Genomic DNA, 19549 nt, shown 5'->3' with positions numbered 1-19549 from the left:
CCCAGGCTGGCGGGTTTGAACCCGGCCCAGGCCAGCTAAACAACGACAACTGCAACAAAAAAATAGCTGGGTGTTGTTGTGGGCGCCTGTAGTCCTGGCTACTTGGGAGGCTGAGGCAAGAGAATTGCTTAAGCCCAAGGGTTTGAGGTTGCTGTGAGCTGTGATTCCACAGCACTCTACCGAGGATGACATAGTGAGACTCTGTCACAAGAAAAAAAATTACAATACATAAATAAACAAATAACTAAATTTGTTTTTACCACATGGACATCCAAATGACCCAGCACATTTACTTAAAAGAGTATCTTTTCGGTTTTGTACCATACTGTCATTTTTGTCATAAATCAGATGGCCATACTATAAGTGAGATTTGCTTCTTGCTTATTTGGTTCCATTGGTTTATTTGTCTATTCTTCCATTATGATTATTATACAGATTTGTAAAAGTTCTTGATTTCTATCACTGTAAGTTTTGTTGTTCTTCAGAATTGCCTTGGCTATTCTTCATCCTTAGAATTTTCATTTTCATTTCATAATCTGTTGTCAATTTACATAAAAAATGTTGCTAGAAGCCTAAACAGACACTCCACCAAAGATGTACAGATGGTAAATAAGCATATGAAAATAGGTTCCATATCATATGACCTTGGGGAAATGCAAATTAAAACAATGAGATACCATTACGAACCTACTAGAATGACCAAAATCCAGAGCATTGACAACAACAGATATTGGTGAGGATGTGGAGCAACAGGAACTCTCATTCAGTGATGAAGGAAATGTGAGAGAGTAAAGCCACGTTGGAAGACAGTTAGGTGGCTTCTAATAAAATGATATATACTCTTACTCTTACAGATCCAGCAATTGCACACCTTGGTGTTATCCAAGGGAGCTGAAAACCTGCATGTTTATCATAGGTTTATTCATAACTGCCAAATTATAGATGGAAGCCACCAAGGAATACCAGGTTATCCTTTAAAATCGCAGTCCCCAAGCCTCAGCTGCAGGTGGGTACCGGTCGATGGCCTGCGTCACACAGCAGGAGGTGAGCGGTGAGCAAGCAAGTGAAAGTTCATCTGTATTTTTTTTTTTTTTTTTTTCAGTTTTTGGCCAGGGCTGGGTTTGAACCCAACACCTCCGGCATATGGGGCTGGCGCCCTACCCCTTTCAGTCATGGGCGCCACCCAAGTTCATCTGTATTTACAGCCAATCCCCATTGTTCACATCAGCACCTGAACTCGCCCTCCTGCTGGGTCAGCGATGGGACACTAGATGCTTACAGGAGCATAAACCCTATTGAAACTGCCCATGGTTGGGATCTGGTGTATATGCTCTTTAGGAGACTCTAATACCTGATGATGGGTGGAGCTGAGGTGGTCATGCGAGTGCTGGGAAAGAAGCTCGGGGCTCCCACTGATTCTGCATTATGGTGAATTATATAATTATTACATTATGTATTACAATGTAAACTAATAGAAAAAAAGTGCACAATAACTAATGCACTTGAATCATCCAGAAACCATCCCTCCACCCTGGTCTGTGGAAAAATTATCTTCCATGAATCCAGTTCCTGGTATCGAAAAGGCTGGGGACCACTGTTTTAGCAGATGCTGCTGGGGAGAAAAGGTCTTACCTTCATTTCTCTATTCCTTTTACATGGAATCCCAAAAGTTCTTTGAACTTTAGTTCTTTTCTTCTTTGGAAAATAAATAAGATACTCTTTCCAAGAAACATTTATTCTAAGTTACAAAAAAAAAAAAAAAAAGAAAAGAAAAGAAAAGAAAAATACAAAAAAGTTTCCTTCTTTCTTCCAATCTTTTGCAAGATTCAGAAAGATGAATGTCCCCAGGTAAAATCCTTTATAACTGTGTGAAAACTGAGTTGTTCTCAAAATCTTTACAGAAAGGGTGCCCTAGGATTGTAACTGTCTTAAGCATTGTATTGAAATGGTTTAGAGATCACCAAGTATCCTGGAAATAGGAAAGAGTTAGAAGAAAGTAAGTCACCAGGACTCCACAGAACTTTATTTATTTATTTATTTATTTTTGCAGTTTTTGGCCAGAGCTGGGTTTGAACCCGCCACCTGCGGTATATGGGGCCAGTGCCCTGCTCCTTTGAGCCACAGGGACTGCCCTCCACAGAGCTTTAGAGTGATAGGTAGTTTACAAAACAAGGAGAGGTGTTTTGGGAAAAGAGCTCAAGGGCAGTAGATCTGGATAATCAGAGTAAAAAAAGAACAGGCAGGCTCATTACAAAGCACACCACAATCCAGCCTTCATCCTTACCAGAAATGAATTAATGGAGGTGGAGAGGTGACAAAGGCCATCTGAAAAGAGTACCTGCATTTAGTGCAAAACAGAAAAAGGGGCTAGGAAACGTGTGCTAAAATGGACACTATTTGTAGGGTCCAACAGTATTCCTTTCCATCTGTATCTGAAAGTCATCGATTTGTACCCATTTGCTAGAAACCAACTAGACTGATGTCATGTTCATGCTCATCACTTTTTATTCCTGGCCTACAAGAAGTAAAAAATTGAAGACAGAATCTGGTAATTTTAGGAGGACATATAACCCACCTTACACTCCAGAAGACTCTGTGGCATCATATTTTTCAGCTTTCTCAATAGCACCCAAGAAGGAAGAGAAAGAGAGAGCTCAAGAGCTGTAGAAGGTCATATGGAGACCTAGCATTTAAAAATAGCTACAACCTGATGGCTGGGAAGGAAGTTTATGTTTGACTTTAACATTCGTTGCAAAACACACACACACACACAAAAGCAAAGTCTAGCTCGTTTTTTGTCAATGTGCTTTTTTCACAAATTATTTTTGAAACCCTTGAGGAGTGTATAGACAGAAGGGATACGACCTACAGTATATGCCAAGGTTTGTCTAAAAATATTTTACACCTGTTCTCCGTTCTGCACACTGGTCATATTTTATCAGTGAAGTAAGTGCTCATAATGCCAGACGGAATGTGTTTTTCCTTCCAAGTCTTCAATGTTTTTCCCTTCTGAAAAGCAAACCTCCTCTTCTTTTCTACCTGCACCAAAATAAAGCTAGCAACATTACCCATATGACATGTTCAGCACCAGAGCTACATTTTAACTACTATTCCTGAACCAATATTGTTTAAACAAGAACTACTTCAATATTTTTCACAACAGCATGGATGCTTCAGTTTAGCAAACATTTTTGGCTGCTCCCAAAAGGAATGTCAACTAATATGCTGGGTTTAATCAACTTGTCGAGTATATGAAAAAGAATGCTGAAACATTGGTTTCCTTCAGGGCCTCAAAAATAGAAATACAAACTCAGGGCCGTGCACTGTGGCTCACGCCTATAAATCCTAGCACTCTGGGCTGCCAAGGCAGGTGGATTGCCTGAGCTCATGAGTTCAAGATCAGCCTGAGCCAGAGCAAGAACCTGTCTCTAAAAATAACCGGGTGTTGTGGCAGGTGCCTGTAGTCCCAGCTACTAGGGAGGCTGAGCCTCAGAGTTTGAGGTTGCTGTGAGCTGTTGCCACGATACTCTACCAGGGGCAACAAAGTGAGACTCTGTCTCCAAATAAATAAATAAATAAATAAAAATACAAACTCAGTGATAGTACTGAAATATGAATAGAAAAGCTTCTAGGATATCATAGTAGAATTTAAATTCTCTATTGATGCAAATAACTGACAACAAAATGTTGATATAAAACAGTTAGGGTCTTATATTTACTTTTCTGATTTCAAAGGGCAGCAAATATGGCTAAAATTCTGAACTTCATGACTTCTAAATACCGTAAGCTCCTATGGACACAGATTCTGCTATGCATTTGTTCAGGGATCATTCTTAATAGCAAAGTGATTGGTTCTCATAGCTACCCCCCAAAATATATTGGTATCACTGTACCCATTTTGCGGATGAATAAACTGAGTCAGCCGAGTCAAAAGACTTACTATGATTAAGCCAGGAATTAGACTTGTAATTTCAAACAGCCTCCAGACATGAACTGCTTCCCAATGAAATGTTTTCTTCTAAGGTTTGCCCTATCGTGAGATGATCTCAAAGTTTTCACTAATTACTACGTATAAGGCAAGTCTTTCTTTTTTTGGTGGGGAGGGAACAGAGTTTCTAATTGCCCAGGCTAAAGTGCTGTGTTATCAGCCAGTTCACAGCAACCTCAAATTCCTGGGTTCACAGGAGATCCTCCTGCCTCAGCCTCCCAAGTAGCTGGGGCTACAGGCATCCACCACTACATCTTGCTAGTTGTCTTTTTTTTTTTTTTTTTTTTTAGTAGAGATAGGGTCTCAAACTCCTGAGCTCAAGAAATCCCTTTACTTCAGCCTCCACGATTGCTAGGATTACAAGTGTGAGCCACCATGCCCAGTTTAAAGCAAGTTTTTTAAAATGTAAAGTCTTAAAACTCAAATATCGAGGTGGTGCCTGTGGCTCAGTGAGTAGGGTGCCAGCCCCATATACCGAGGGTAGTGGGTTCGAATCCGGCCCCAGGCCAAACTGCAAAAAAAAATACCCAGGTGTTGTGGCAGGTGCCTGTAGTCCCAGCTACTCTGGAGGCTGAGGCAAGAGAATCACCTAAGCCCAACAACTGGAGATTGCTGTGAGCTGTGATGCCATGGCACTCTACCAAGGGCAACAAAGTGAGACTGAGTCTCTAAAACAAACAAAAAAACCCCTCAAAAAACCCCTCAAATATTGAGGAATGGGTAATAGAGGTTTACTGACCAAATTCCATTAATAACACTTTTAGCCCAATGCAAACCTCCAAAACAGTATAGTAGTATTTGGTCCAAATTCTAACTAACCCAAAAATCTAAATAGTAGCAATGTAGTTTAACAGGATTTAATTCATATAGAAACTACAGAAATTCTCCTGAGCCTTTTTTTAAATGGGCTTTTCTGTTTACTAAGCAGTTTAAACATGCTCAAAACAAATTGCAATAATAAAGGGCATATAAGCTTACCCATAATAGCTTATGCTTCTTAAATGCAGTTTTTATTTCAAATCAAAATATTTTTATATTTTTCAAGAAAGATTTTTAGAACAAGTTTAAAATGGGAAATTATTTGGTTTCTTTTTTGAGGCAGGGTCTTGCTCTGTCACACAGTCTGGAGTGCAGTGGCTTCATCAAAGTTCACCACAATCTCAAACTCCTGGGCTCAAGTAATCCTCCTGCCTCTGCCTCCCAAAGTGGTGGGGTTACAGGTTGCAGACACTTTACCTGGAACTAGTTTCCTTAATGTTTGGAAATTCTGTATAACAAAGATTTGCCTTAAGGTAGTTTTTCAAAGCAATTTAAAAATAAATCATAGGTACACATTGTTGAACACTACTTTGTTAAGTCATTTGGCCTTTTTTTAGAATGTATATCAATGGCTTGGCGCCTGTGGCTCAAGCACCAAGCCATATACACCTGAGCTGGCGGGTTCGAATCCAGCCTGGGCTTGCCAAACAACAATGACGGCTGCAACCAAAAAAAAAAAAAAAATAGCCGGGCATTGTGGCAGGTGCCTGTAGTCCCAGCTACTTGGGAGGCAGGGGCAGGAGAATCACTTGAGCCCAGGAGTTGGAGGTTGCTGTGAGCTGTGATGCCACAGCACTCTACCCAGGGTGACAGCTTGAGGCTCTGTCTCAAAAAAAAAAAGAATGTTTATCAATACACACAGATAAGAAGTGTATGTGAAAATAGCCACAGGGGGCCAATGTCTGTAATTTTAGAAGTAATGGGGCCACTAAATCTATAGTCTTCAGGGAATCATCCAATGGTTCTAAAATGAGAGAAGTAATTTATATGATTGAATTAAGAAAGCTAACTCCAGGACTGATATAACCTAATGATTTCTAAAAATATTTCCAGATAGCTTATGATTTTAGTTTATGGCCAATGGAAGTATGAAGTGTATCTCTCAGAACATTACAACCTTTGAGCATGGTTAAGGCTAGACCTTTCTCATTAACACTTTGCTACAAGTGTTACAAGACATGTGGCTAATACAAAAATGGTTTTCTGATTTTAGCTCAGAACAGCAACTAACCTGAGGGCACACAGCACAGGGCTCGAGAGCATGAACTCTGGAACCACTACCTGAGTTTGAATCCCAAGTCTGCCACTTCTTGGCCATACTGTCCTGGGTAAGTTAAACTTTCCGGGCCTCAGGTCTGTTCCCTGCCCTGCCTCCTGATCTCTAAACTGGGTTAGATCTGCACTTGACACACATTAAGTGCTACATGAGTGTTTGTTAACTGAAAGACTTAAATGATCAAAAGGCAGCCAGCCTCAACAAACAAACACACAGATATGAATCCTACATCTTTTAAAAAGAACCTATCGCTGGGCGCTGTGGCTCACACCTGTATTCCTAGCACTCTGGGAGGCCGAAGTGGGTGGATTGCTTGAGCTCACAGGTTGGAGACCAGCCTGAACCAGAGCAAGACCTCATCTCTAAAAATAGCCGGGCGTTGTGGTGAGCACCTGTAGTCCCAGCTATAAGGGAGGCTGAGGCAAGAGAATTACTTGAGCTCAAGAGTTTGAGGTTGCTGTGAGCAGGATAATGTAACTCTACCGAGGGCAACAAGTGAGACTCTGTCTCAAACAAAACAAAACAAAAATAAAAAGAACACATCTTCATCATATACCACAAAAATTAACAAACTCTATCTCAGGTGACCTCCTGGGCCAAACTGATTAAGCATCAACTGATGGGCATGTGTTTTATTGATCAATGACCTGTTTTATTTTTTATTTGAGATAGAATCTCAAGCTGTCACCCTCTGTAGAAGGCTGTACTGTCATAGCTCACAGCAACCTCAGACTCCTGGGATCAAGCAATTCTCTTGCCTCAGCCTCCCAAGTAGCTGGGACTACAGCCGCTTGCCACAACAACACCCGGCTATTTTTTTTTTTTTTTGTCGTTGTTGTTGCAGTTGTCATTGTTGTTTAACTGACCCTGGCTGGGCTGGAACCCCCCAGCCTTGGTGCATGTGGCTGGCACCATAACCACTGTGCTATGGGTGGTTAGCCAGCATGGTTACCACTGAGCCAGCAATGACCATTTCACATACGTGTCTTCTAACAAGGCTTTTTCCCTCTTACCTGTTCTTGCACTAGACTTGTCTTCCAGCTTTTGACCAAAGCATACATTCCAGTCAAGTACGGGTATACAGCTGATGCACCATGTCGATACTATTTTCTGTTTGTGTAGGAAAAGGGAATTGAGGAAGGTCTCCCATCAGCCTTTTACTTCATTAGCTTGAATATGTCCAAAGAGACAGACATTATTTTCTTTATATGTTATGGTGACCTGTTTTAAAATAACCTACATCCTACAGGTTTGTTAGATTAAGTCTTTCCATTACAATGCCAGTACTAAGACATCTATGTGTGAATGAAATTTACACTAACGCCCATTAGAAAAATATTTCAACTTGGGGGAGAACCATTAGTTTCAACTTCTAAAGCTAAGTTAACTAATCACAGCAAACAAAGATTGTCATCTTGAAGGGGGCATTTGGAAGAAGGCCTACATTTGCCATCTCTGACAGTTGAAAGCTGTTTAAGGGAGATTTCACAATGTATCTCGTTTTAGAAAAGACAAGGCAGGACAAGTGAAGGAATATACTAAATTCAGAAAGCTACCTTTTGGTATCATTTTCCTCACTCATCCATGAGCTAAGTAACCAGTAATGCAGCATTTTGGACATTAGGATAGGGTATTCAGGGTCTGCTACAGTATCTATACTTAACAGTCAAAAAGATAGGAAAGACCTGTGAAGATAATGCATTCATCAAACTTTTTTTTTTTTTTTTTTTTTTGTGATTTTTTTGGCCGGGGCTGGGTTTGAACCCGCCACCTCCGGCATATGGGACCGGCGCCCTACTCCTTGAGCCACAGGCGCCGCCGGCATTCATCAAACTCTTAACCAAAACAGTCTCCATGCAGAGGGCCAAGAGCATGATGGCCCTGGGACTAATATGTAAGTTTTCCTAAGATGTGCTAGAAAACAAAAGCACCTTTTAAAAAATTTCCATTCCTAATGAGCAAAAAGGCCATGAAAACAAGACTTTGTTGTTGTTCTTTTTTTTTTTTTTTTTTAAATTATAGGCTGGGCACAGTGGCTCACATCTCTAATCCCAGCACTTTGGCAGGAAGACAGCTTGAGGCCAGGAGTTCAAGAGTAACTTAGGCAACATCGTGAGACCTTTATAAAAAAATTAATTAGCCAGGGGTGGTGACATGCGCCCATGGTCCCAGCTAATTGGGAGGCTAAGGCAGGAGGGTTGCTTGATCCCAAGAATTTGAGGTTACAGTCAGCTGTGATTAGCTCACTGCATGCCAGCCTGGGCAAGAGTGAGATCTTGTCTCAAAGACACAAAATTATGTTCTCAACAACACCAAGCTCAAGTAAAACAGTTTTCATGAAAACAATCAAGATAAAGTTTTGAGTTAATCCCCTTCTCAAGTGCAAACATATGTACCAAGGTGAAATTACCCTGAGATTTTTGTCAATACATTTATCCTCAAGATCTGAAACAGAAATTTATGCTTAAGCTCAATATTTAAAATTTGAATATATGTATTCCAGACTGCTACAAATTCTGTTTATGTATTGTCCTTACTCCTGAAAACCTTGTTTTCAGAAACTGTTAACTCTGAGCCTTTCATTTGTAAATAGGCAAGTTTTTTGTTTGTTTTGAGACAGTCTCACTGTTGCCCCAGGATAAAGTACTACGGCATCATAGCTCACAGCAACCTCAAACTCCCAGGTTCAAGCGATCCTCTTGCCTCAGCCTCCTGAGTAGCTGGGACTACAGGAGCCTCACAAGGCCCAACCAGTTTTTCTATTTTTAATAGAGACAAGGTCTTGCCCTTGCTCAGGCTGGTCTTGAACTCCGGAGCTCAAGGGATCTTCAGGCTTCAGCCTCCCAGAATGCTAGAATTACAGGTATGAACCATCACACTTGGCCACAAGTAGGCAGTTTACTTGTAAGTCTACCATAACCTCAAGTCTCTTATAGAAACTAGTGCTTAAAATCATTTTCCTGACTGTTCTCTTATAGCGATTCAAACTATGGATCACAAAAGCACATAATCAGTAAATGTTGGCAGATCAGATCTCTGTGAGTCCCACTTTTCCAGTATTTCTTCATAGCCTCATTCTGTCCACCGAAGGACAAAGCCCTCACCATGGAGCTGACAGAACAGCTTAACTCTGTTATTTCCAGTGCTTGCTTCTTTAAAACTTTTCATTGCTCTAAACTGCATGGGGAAATGACAAAAGACTTGTAGACGGTGTCCAAAAACTCATTTGAGACCAAATTTATTTCACTGGTAACTAAGACCGTGCTGGTTTCTTACTATAAAAGTACAGAGTTATTTTTTCGAGTTCAAGAAAACTTTCTCACCAATACTGTCTCAATACTATTCAGTGAACACTTAAACAGTGAAATGATTCATTTTAAATAGTATTCTTCCTTCTAACTTCTTACAGTTAAAAAAAAACCCAAAACCTCCATCTTCACCAAGCCACTAGAATTTGACACACTATAACAACTAATCTCTAAATCCCACACCCCAAATTGGACACCCACTTGCAAAAAACACAATGTATCAACTTTTATGGGGAACACATTCCGCTACCTGCCCAAATGAATAGATTCTGATCTTAATTCTCAACACAAGGCCTATTAGTAAATACATGTCAATCTTCTCTTTTAAAGTGAAGTCAGCTGCTTTGTCCCAATGGTCTCTCTCCATATGAATTTCAAATAAATCTTCTCAGATTACATGAGTGAATTTCACCTCTCCTAGATGTCAGCATGCTGACACCACACTTTAGAACTTGATATAGAGTTGAATAATTTTAACATACCATTCTCACTATTAGGAGACAAACATGGACTAATGAGGGATGTTAAAAAACAGGGCTGTCCCAAGCATTGTCAGTCATCAGCCTACACAGTTTTGATAGGATTTATGTGGCCAAACACTATCGAGCGCACCGATCAAGCAATTGCTTTCCATTACTCCTTCATGATAACACCGAGTCAGACCTTTCTCCAGCCTTACTTAGCATTTACAACACCACTCCAGAGAAAGATCTTTAGGGAACGATTAATGACCACATTAGGCATCTTTAATTTTAAAGAATTTTAATATAAACTTAATATAAACTATTTCAGTCCCTCTTAACATGTAAGACACTGACTCAAAATACTTTTATACCGTTTTTTCAAGTATTGCACAATATAGGTACAAAATTAATATTTACGATTACGTTTTCTTCCATAATATATAGCAAAAATCTTTAAACCTTTAACAGAAAATACATTTTTTTAAAAAGCAAATATTCGTACATTTTAATTCCACCACTAAAGGAATATCCTGTACACAATTTTTAGAATAGTTGATGTCTTTAAGATGGATATTTTACAATTTCAGTAAAAAAAATACAACATGAAGCTGCTGCTGTCACAGATCACTGTAGTAAAAAGATATAAATGCAATACCATGTCGTAGAAACAATATATATATCCTCTGATATTTTACAAACTTTGTACTAAATTAAATTATACAATTAGAAAAGACCAATAAACCCACTTATTAGTGCCAATTTTTTATAAAAAAAAAAAAAAAATCAGCCATGTCCTTGCTATATCTTAAATACTGTAAGAGGCCATATCTGAGAGTATACTTTAAAATATACAGTCAGTATAAAATAACTTTGTGCTTGGTTGGCAAATGAAAAATGATGCATGTTTTATTTTTGTAACCAAGCTTGAATGTATCCTTACTATAAGCTTAAAAAAAAATCTCAAGGAGGTAAAAGGGAAAAAAAAAAAAAAAAAAGACCAAAAGATCCCCCTTGGGCCCATTCATTTTAACTTGTACATTTTTTTTTTTTTTTTAGTTAGCCATAACAGGCTGGAATTGCTGGTTAGAATACTGCATGTTATTTAAGCTAAAATTCAAGCCATCTACAAAAGACTTCTCATTGAGGCCTCCATAGGCTGCAAACACATCAAAGGCATTACTGTACTGGAGAGGACTGAGGTTAAGGGGGCTATCACCTGGGAACACTCCATTGGTACTACTACCTTGACCCTGCATATTAGGAAAAATAAATTCCTTGGCATTAGGAGACAGAGCAGAGGTTTTCTGCTGCTGCTGCTGCTGCGGCGGCTGCTGCTGCTGCTGCTGCTGCTGCTGTGGTGGTGGCTGGGATGGCTGCTGCTGTGGCTGCTGCTGGCTACCCAGGCCAAGCCCATACAGAGAGTGCATTGAGGATGAGATGGCTTTCTGCTTCAAGAGGTCATTCACATTCAAGCCGAGGTTGATAGGAGAAGTACGTGCAACCTTGTTGCTACGGCCACTATTCTTCATTTTGGTAGAGCCAAACTTGGTGGCAGCAAAAGTGGCAGTGGTAAAGGTTAAAGGCTGAGTGGACCGGGGCATGAAGGTAGGGCTTACAGCAGCAGAGTGACCAAAGGGAGGTGATGGAGAACTGGACACTGAAGAGGCTGGGTCACTTATGGGCATAAAAACCTGGGCCTCTGGGTTAAAGCTGTTTTTGATCTCCTTATCCAACTCACATCCATTTTCATTACTATCATCCACATAAAGCACCTTCACTGGTCCCTTTTCACCAATTTGGTAGGAAACCTCAAATGGGTCGATCCAAACACTAAGATCCTGTGGCAGATTGCCACGAACATCATCAATGTCCAAACCACTCTCTTTGGATGCTTGTTCAATCACTGGGTCCACTTTCTCCCCTACATGGATACATCTAAACCCTGATCCTTTGTATGGCTTTTCAGGATACCAGTGCCCTTCATATTTCTTCTTAAGAAGTCTTTCAAGCTCTTCACCAAAAATGTTGACACGTCTCCTGGGAAGCTTATTGTATAAATATGAAATAATAAAATTTAGTGCTACTTGGATTTCAAGCTGCATAGCTGCTATGCCACAAAGTTAGGTTTGTTTCAATGCTCCCACCAAAAAAAAAAAAAAAAAAGTGTTCAGTTTGTGGCAGGGAAACAAATTTTCATTCAAAGTGCTGGTATTGGTAGATTTATCCTTCACCTTGAGTGATCTTGTTCCTTAAAACAAAACAAAAGCAAACATATCCAAATAAGATAAATGTAATGTAAGTCCCAGGACCTTTTTGTTTTACCCCACAGTAATTTTACTTTTGAAAATGTGACCAGCCAGAAAGCCTGAAAAATATAATTAGTACAAAAACAAAGTAATATACAGTAAAAAATTGTCTATTAAAGCTCAAAATCTCATAGGAAACTGTAGATTTATGGTTAAAATAACATTTTTTTGAAAACCCTATTTAATTTTTAAATAGAATTCTAAGAAACATATCTCCAGAATATGCACTCTCTTTCTTCAATTCTCACAAGAATATTTACTAGAAACTGTGTTCAGCATATGCCCCATATACATATACCACTTTTAGAAGGTAGTCATTAATTTTTATTGTTATTCACCAATTTAGAAGTGGATACTGGGCCGGCGCCTTTGGCTCAAGGAGTAGGGCGCCGGTCCCATATGCCGGAGGTGGTGGGTTCAAACCCAGCCCCAGCCCCCCCAAAAATAAAATAAATAAATAAAAATGTCCATAAAAAAAAAAAAAAAAGAAATTGGGAGGTGAGAAGTGGTGTGAGGTGGTGAATCCCCACAAAAAAAAAAAAAAAAAAAAGTGGATACTATATTTTAGTTCATTTGGATATATACTATCTAAATCTGCTCTATCATTAACGTAGAAATTTGAAAAGTTAGAAAAATTATTAATTTCTAAAGTACATGATGCTACAATTAAAAGTACTAAATACTAAATGAATTGTCATCCTACTGAATGATTATGAACCAAATTATCTTACAGTTGTCGTCTTAAATATATAGGGGCACACAATAATGGAGGTTCTCTGTGCCTTTTTTCAACTGTGTATATTTTTCTAAATCCTAAAAATACCTCTTCGGCTGCAAGTGTAACAAAAGCAACAATGAATTTTAAAATTCCATCGACTATTCTGCGTAAAGGCCAGCGGTTCTGAGTTTTATTTTGATTTTAAAAACCACCTCCCTCCCTCTCACCATAAGAGAACAGCCAGAGAGGCAAGTATGATAAGGTCGACCTTTAAACGTTTGCTGGATCAGCACTGGGTGGGGATAAGAAAAGATCAAGGGTAAACAAGATATTTGCGAAGGGGATCTATTTGTACACTGTGGTTGATTAAAAAGGGCATTTAAAAATCAAGTTGGTACGAATTCGTCTGTTCCATTTTCCATATCCGTGGTGACAAAGGAAAAAGAATCCCTGGCTGCCCCCAAACTACAAACACTTTCCAAGTCAAAAGCCTGAGAGCCGGCACAGGCGGCCGATTAAGCCCAACTGCTTGAAGGTGCAGCCGAGCCAAAATCAGGCTCGGTGGAAGGTAGTTTTAAAGCACCGCCTTAAGAAAGACGCGAGTGTGAAGAATTACATAAACAGCCAGTTGAGTCTCATTAGATTTCTGCTCACAGCCCTCGGAGCCCAAGCCCTACAGCAGCAACAGCAAGAGGAGGTGGAAGTGAAGGAGGAAGAGAGGACGAGCCTCCTGGCAGGAGGAGGACCGCCACAAGAAATGGAAAAGCAACCTCCCGAGGCCGAGCACCCGGCGCCGAGCAGGTCGGGGCGCCCGCCGCAGCCGGGTCGGCCGCTCCCCTCCCCCCGCCGTAACCTGACCCGCCGCTCCCCGCCCCCAGCCCCAGGCTCCTGGGACCCAGCCAGCGCCCCGGGGAGCACCGGTTCCCCGGCACCATTTTCGGCCTCGGCGGCCACCAGCCCCCTCGAACCCCCGCGTTCCCCGCGAGCTAGCCGCTCCTCCCGTGCGCCCCAACCCCCGACTCCCTTCAGCTCGCCCCGGCCGCCCTTCCCCGGTCACCCGCCACGACCAAGCCCGACACGCCGCCGCCCCTCCGAGCCGCTCTTCTCGGATCCCGGCGGCTGCCCCTCCGTGCCCCGGGCCGCGACATCGCCCGTCCCGAACCCCCGAAGGGCGGGGGCTGGACGAGGCTGCAGCCCCTCTGGCGCTGCACGGCCCGGGGCTCCCCGCTCCTCGCCGACCCCGCCCGCCGCCCCGCGATACTTACGGGCTGCTTCGGGGCTGCTTCCACCAGCAGCCCGCGGCTGGGCTGGGGAAAGGGCGGCAGGGCGGTGACACGGGAGGGTCGGAGCGCCGAGTTGGCCAAGTGCAAGACGTGGCCACCGCCGGGCGGAGGACTGAGGCCTCGGGAGCTTGTTGCTTCTGGCTCGGGATGGCGGGGACTGGGGTCAAGCGAGCGCGCTCACTTCACACAGCCCAGTGCCCCGGCCCAGCGTCCCCGTAGTAGCCCTATTCGTGCCGGGCCAGAGCTTCGCTCCTTCTGCCGCGGCGCGCACCCCGCCTCTCGTTTTATATTCTCCTCCCTGCCCCCCATCACCTCCGTAGGGGTGCGCGTGCCCGCCCCGCGTCACACTTCGGGCGGCGTACCCATTCCCGGCCCTCCCCGCCCCGCGCCCCAGACCCTCGCCGGCTGGCTCCGCCCCTGCCCTGCCCCCCGACGCCATTGGCCAAGTCCCGCCTGCCCATGTCCTGACGGGCGGCGGACTGCCAGGGTGGAGAAAGTCACACCCCTCGGGCTCCAGGAAGACCAATGAACCGACGATCTGTAGTGACTGTGGGCGGGATTAAAAGAAAATTTGGAAAGGGATTGGGAGAGAGACGTGCCAGTGAGGGCGAAAGGGGTGCGGTAGGGTGGCTGGTGCTCTGTCTAGGCAGAGAGCACAGGGAGAGGGGGGAGGGGAGTGAAGCCGGTGGAGAAGTGGAGGGGGAGAATTCGGAGAAAAGCCCCAGGCTTGGAGAGAGAAGGGTGAGGGTACAGAAAATGCCCTATACCCGAGCGGGGCTATGGCCGAGGAAAGTCACACTCGCGGACTAGCTACCAAGTCGGCCCCCAGCCCACTGCAGAGAATGGGCGAGCTGTGACCGGGACTCGTGCCCCCGATTAATTGCATATTAATCACCTACAGGCCTAGGCCAACTGCCACCCAGAGAGTGGCAACAGCAGAACCCAAAGCTGTGGTGCTAGGCTGGGGGTGGGGAAGAGAGGCCACCTCGCCACACCTCCCGGCCAGGTGACAGTTTAACTGCCTCCGCAGTGCCACTTCAGACCACCTGGTGCGAACCGGCAGCAGCTCAGAGACGGGGGTGACTTGAGAAGGATCACATTTTATTGCAAACGTCTCAGTCCAGGCCTCCGTGGCCCGGGATGTGGCGACACCATGCCAGACTGCGCTGTCTCTGGGTGTACACATATACAATCGCGTATACGTACACACACATGCATGCGTACGTCTCAAGGGCTTACTTTCACACCGGTGCACAGAATAAACACGAGGTCTTCCTGTAATGCGCAGGATTATCTTAGATAATTTTCGATTGAAATATGTGCGAGAGTGGAGAAAGAGAGGAACTTTAAGGGAGCAAGCGAATGACTCTTCACAACCTGCCCCACAGAAATACACGAAGTTACATTGGGAGTGGAATGGAGCGTCCCTCTCGGCTAAAAATATTACTCACAGGTAGCAACGACGCCTCATTGGCCGCGCTTGTCCCCTAGCAACCAGGCGATTGGCCATCTGGTATCCAGGAGACCGACGTCAAACTGCGACTGGGGAAAAAGGGGAGAGAAAGTCTAGGGGGAGCTAAGGAGGGGAGGGGAAGAAAGGGAAGAAAGAGAAGCAATGAATGAAACGCCCATGGCCTGGCCTTCCCTTTCCCCTTTCCTCTGCATTCTTGAAGCACTTCCTGGAAAAACACCAGTTGGGGCGCCGCCTTCCCCTCAAAACTGCGAGGCCTACGTTCTTAACCTGCTGTAAGGAAGTTAAACCGCAGCTCACTCGAGAGTGGGGTGTTCGCGGGGTGGGCTCGTGTAGACCAGCTGTGCTCGTTGGGCACAAACCCGCTTTACGTGTCAGTCCTAGAAGCTTTTCGCTTAATGCACTCAAAATCTGGAAGTAGTCTTCTTCTCCACCCTGACTCTCTCGCCTCTCCCTTTTAGAAGGAATTGCATTGAGAAAGGACGTTTCTAAAGTCTCAAAGCCTGTGAGAAGGGGAGGGAAGATGGGTTTGTGGAATGGGCTAAGGGTGGGGAGCGGTCAGGTGACCGATTTCATGTTTATTGGGCAGATTCCTGAACCATAGTTTTTTCAGTGACTCTTTAAATTTGGACTTTTTTTTAGAGTTTAGGTTTTTTAGTTGCAAACAAAAATGGAATTAAATTGTGAAAGCATGGCAAGCATTTCAAATTAAAATGCCCCTTCCTCTGCATTGAAATATCATCAAAATATCTAATATCAATTATTCGTTCTGTTTTCTTCTTTTTGCTCATTCGTGTGTTTTTGTTTTTTTGGAAGGACAATTATTAATTTCCTTTGTAATAAAAGTGAGTTATTTTTAATTTTATAATTAGTTGAGAACAGATATTGCAAGAAACTAGGTAGGGTATTTTGGGAATGACTTACCAAGAGAAACCCTTGATTTTTTAAAAGAAGCATAAAGTCTCTTACCATTAAGAAAATAATGTTACCATACCGAACATCCAGAATTTCAGGACCATGTGTCTTTATTTGTAATTTGGAAAATATATTACTATAATTAGGGGAGCGTATCAAGCTTGGCTGAGATTAAAATGTCTAACTAAAGATAGGCTTGACAAAATTACTATTCATCTATCTATATTTCAAGAATTCTGTAAAAGAAAGGCACAAATTCTCTTTTCTGAATGTCCCAATTCATAATTCCAAATTTAAAATGTGACAGCATTCATCTAATAGGTGCTGATTAAATACCAATAGCAGTAAATAATTTTTTTTTTTTGTGACAGAATCTCACTATGTCGCCCTCAGTAGAGTGCAGTGGCATCACAGCTCACAGTAACCTCTAACTCCTGGGCTTAAGCAATTCTCTTGCCTCAGCCTCCCAAGTAGCTGGGACTACAGGTGCCTGCCACAACACCTGGCTGTTTTTTGGTTACAGTTTTCATTGTTGTTTAGCTGTGGGGGGCCGGGTTCAAACCCACCAGCCTTGGTGCCTGAGGCCTGCACCATAACCACTGTGCTACATGCACCAAACCAGCAGTAAATAAAATTTTTAAGTCAGAAATGTAGATGTCAAAAATGTATGAGTTATTGGTTCTTACTTAGCCCAGTGGTATAAAAAGGGTTTCAAAACTTCAAAACAAATATAAACACACAAACACATCAAGGCCTCATAGAATACTGGAAAATGCAGTGAAGGGGAGGTATTAGAAGATCAGAGTTTCAACCCAGTTTTTATCAACTTTTAGTTTTCTACCAAAAGGGTTAAATTACATAATATCTAATGTCCCTTTCAATAAAAAAATCCACATTTAGAAACTCAATGGCCCTAACATGAATAATGTAATTATTTTTCAAATATGGACTGCCAATAGAAGGGAAGGCATTTATATCTTTGAACATTGCCAGTCACAAGGTATAAAATTTCCTTTATCCAAGTTTTGCATTTTAAAGAATCCCTCATGTGGCTGATTACTATTTAACATTTAATATGGGATTGTGCAGGGGAGTGGACTGCTAAATATTATTTAGATTTATGGAGATGAAACAAAGGAATTTAATATTAGGCTCCAGGTGGTATCACAATCAAGCAGGTACCTCTCTCTAAGCAAATGATAGTCATTAGAAACTGTAGCCTTTGCCTCTCACATCTTACTTTCCACAGAATTCCTAGCCATGCCTTAAAATAAAGGTAATAATTGTTTGATAGAAAATAACTTCCAGTATCATCAGAAAATACAATTCTTGAAAGTACCTTGAATTATTACTTCACCCCCCACCCCACCCCACACATACACACAAAGCACCTTGATTTCATTTTATTTTTCCCAACTTTTTTTTTTTTTTTTTTTTTTTTTGTGGTTTTTGGCCGGGGCTGGGTTTGAACCCGCCACCTCCAGCATGTGGGACCTGCATCCTACTCCTTGAGCCACAGGCGCCGCCCTTTTACAGGCACCGCCCTATTTTTTTTTTAGAGACAATCTTGCTTTGTTGCCCTTAGTCAAGTGCAATGGCGTCACAACTCACAGCAACTTCAAACCTTTGGGTTCAAGTGATCCTCTTGCCTCAGCCTCCTAAGAGGCACTGACCACAATGCTAGGCTATTTTTAAGAGATGGAGTCTCACTCTAGCTCAGGCTGGTCTTGAACTCCTGAGCTCAGGAGGAGATTCATCTGCCTGGGCCTCCCAGAGTGCTAGGATTGTAGGGGTGAGCCACAGTGCCCAGCCCAGCACCTTGATTTCTGAAAGAGATGTTTCCTAAACTTTCTAATTCTTATTGTTTCCTTGTAGATTGGCACAGGATCACAGGAGAATGCCTATCACACTGTGTGTATTTACTGAGGCTTATTACTTCTAGGGAATTGACATTTTTCCTTTATTTGAAAAGAAAGCAACCTACAAATATAAGAATATTCTTCTCATTATTATTAGCTGGGACTACAGGCACCTGCCATAATGCCTGGCTTTTTTTTTTTTTTTTTTGGTTGCAGTTGTCATTGTTGTTTTAGCTGGCCTGAGCTGGGTTTGAACCCACCATCCTCAGTGTATGTGGCCAGCACTCTACCCACTGAGCTATGGGTGCTGCCCTATTCATTTCTTTTTAGACAGTCATGCAACACAAACCATAGCATACTAATTTTAAAATTAATGTAAAAAACAAGAAACTAACCTTTGAGTTATTAAAAAGCAAATAAACCAGTCTTTCCTAAACATTTCTCAAAGGAAGGCATTGCACTTAGTCTGAGGGAACCTCAATGTAGTTTCCTGTGGCTTGTCACATGGGTTTGTAAAGGAGGGCCATACATTCTCCAGCAGAGCCTGGCGCACAGACATTTGTAATTAAAAGATAACTAGATAATCTTAAACAAACCCATTTATCTTTGGAACGGGCAATTCCACTGAAGCAACTGGGGCCTGATAAAGAGAATGTTTTTCCTTATAACTCGCTTGCTCCCTGTAATCTTGATGAACAGAAATCCAAACTGAATCTTGAAATTTCTCTCCATTAGCTAAGGACGGGGATTTTGATTTCAGCAAGAGATCATAGTGCAGATTCTAGAAGTGATACAGTGTTCACGACATTCTAAGCACAAAGAACATTTATTTAAAGTTCTCTGTGAGCAAATGTTATTAGAGTACTTTAAATACATTTAAAGCATGGGTTGCATATGTTATTATGCAGCTCTGCTTACTAAAATGGAATATAGTTATATATATACATAACAGCAGTTGTGGCAGACAACATTGCCAGCTTACCCGCTTCCCAGGCCCCATTCCCATCTTCTTGTCTTCCTGACTAAAGCGACTGTAAGAGCTAAATGTATGTTTTCCCAGGCTTTGCTGTAGTAGGGGTAGCATTGACACTGTTCTGCCAGTTATGACATAAACAGAAGTCAGCTGGGATAGTTTCTTTTCC

General features: G+C 42.4%; 2 protein-coding genes across 2 annotated transcripts in view; one reads left to right on the top strand and one right to left on the bottom strand.

The window, feature by feature from the left end:
• Positions 1-10136: 10136 nt before the first annotated feature.
• TOB1 (transducer of ERBB2, 1) lies at positions 10137-14436 on the bottom strand. The gene is made up of 2 exons (XM_053569999.1): positions 14145-14436; positions 10137-12103 (listed from the first exon to the last, which is right to left on the bottom strand). The coding sequence occupies exon 2, from the start codon at positions 11955-11957 to the stop codon at positions 10908-10910; it is 1050 nt and encodes a 349-aa protein (XP_053425974.1). The 5' UTR covers positions 11958-12103; positions 14145-14436; the 3' UTR covers positions 10137-10907.
• A 505-nt stretch (positions 14437-14941) lies between these two features.
• LOC128571104 (39S ribosomal protein L30, mitochondrial-like) overlaps positions 14942-19549 on the top strand; it is a 32850-nt gene continuing 28242 nt past the window's right edge. Inside the window, exon 1 of the mRNA XM_053570754.1 lies at positions 14942-15008. Coding sequence (XP_053426729.1) covers positions 14942-15008 — 67 coding nt within the window. The remainder of the gene's footprint in view (positions 15009-19549) is intronic.

The sequence above is a fragment of the Nycticebus coucang genome, chromosome 18 (assembly GCF_027406575.1).
Source record: "Nycticebus coucang isolate mNycCou1 chromosome 18, mNycCou1.pri, whole genome shotgun sequence".
NCBI classification, from domain to species: domain Eukaryota; kingdom Metazoa; phylum Chordata; class Mammalia; order Primates; family Lorisidae; genus Nycticebus; species Nycticebus coucang.
This window is presented reverse-complemented; position numbering and strand designations above follow the sequence as displayed.

What these genes read in the sequence shown, in the direction of transcription:
- TOB1 (XM_053569999.1), bottom strand. Translation starts at nt 11,957, where the DNA reads ATGCAGCTTGAAATCCAAGTAGCACTAAATTTTATTATTTCATATTTA.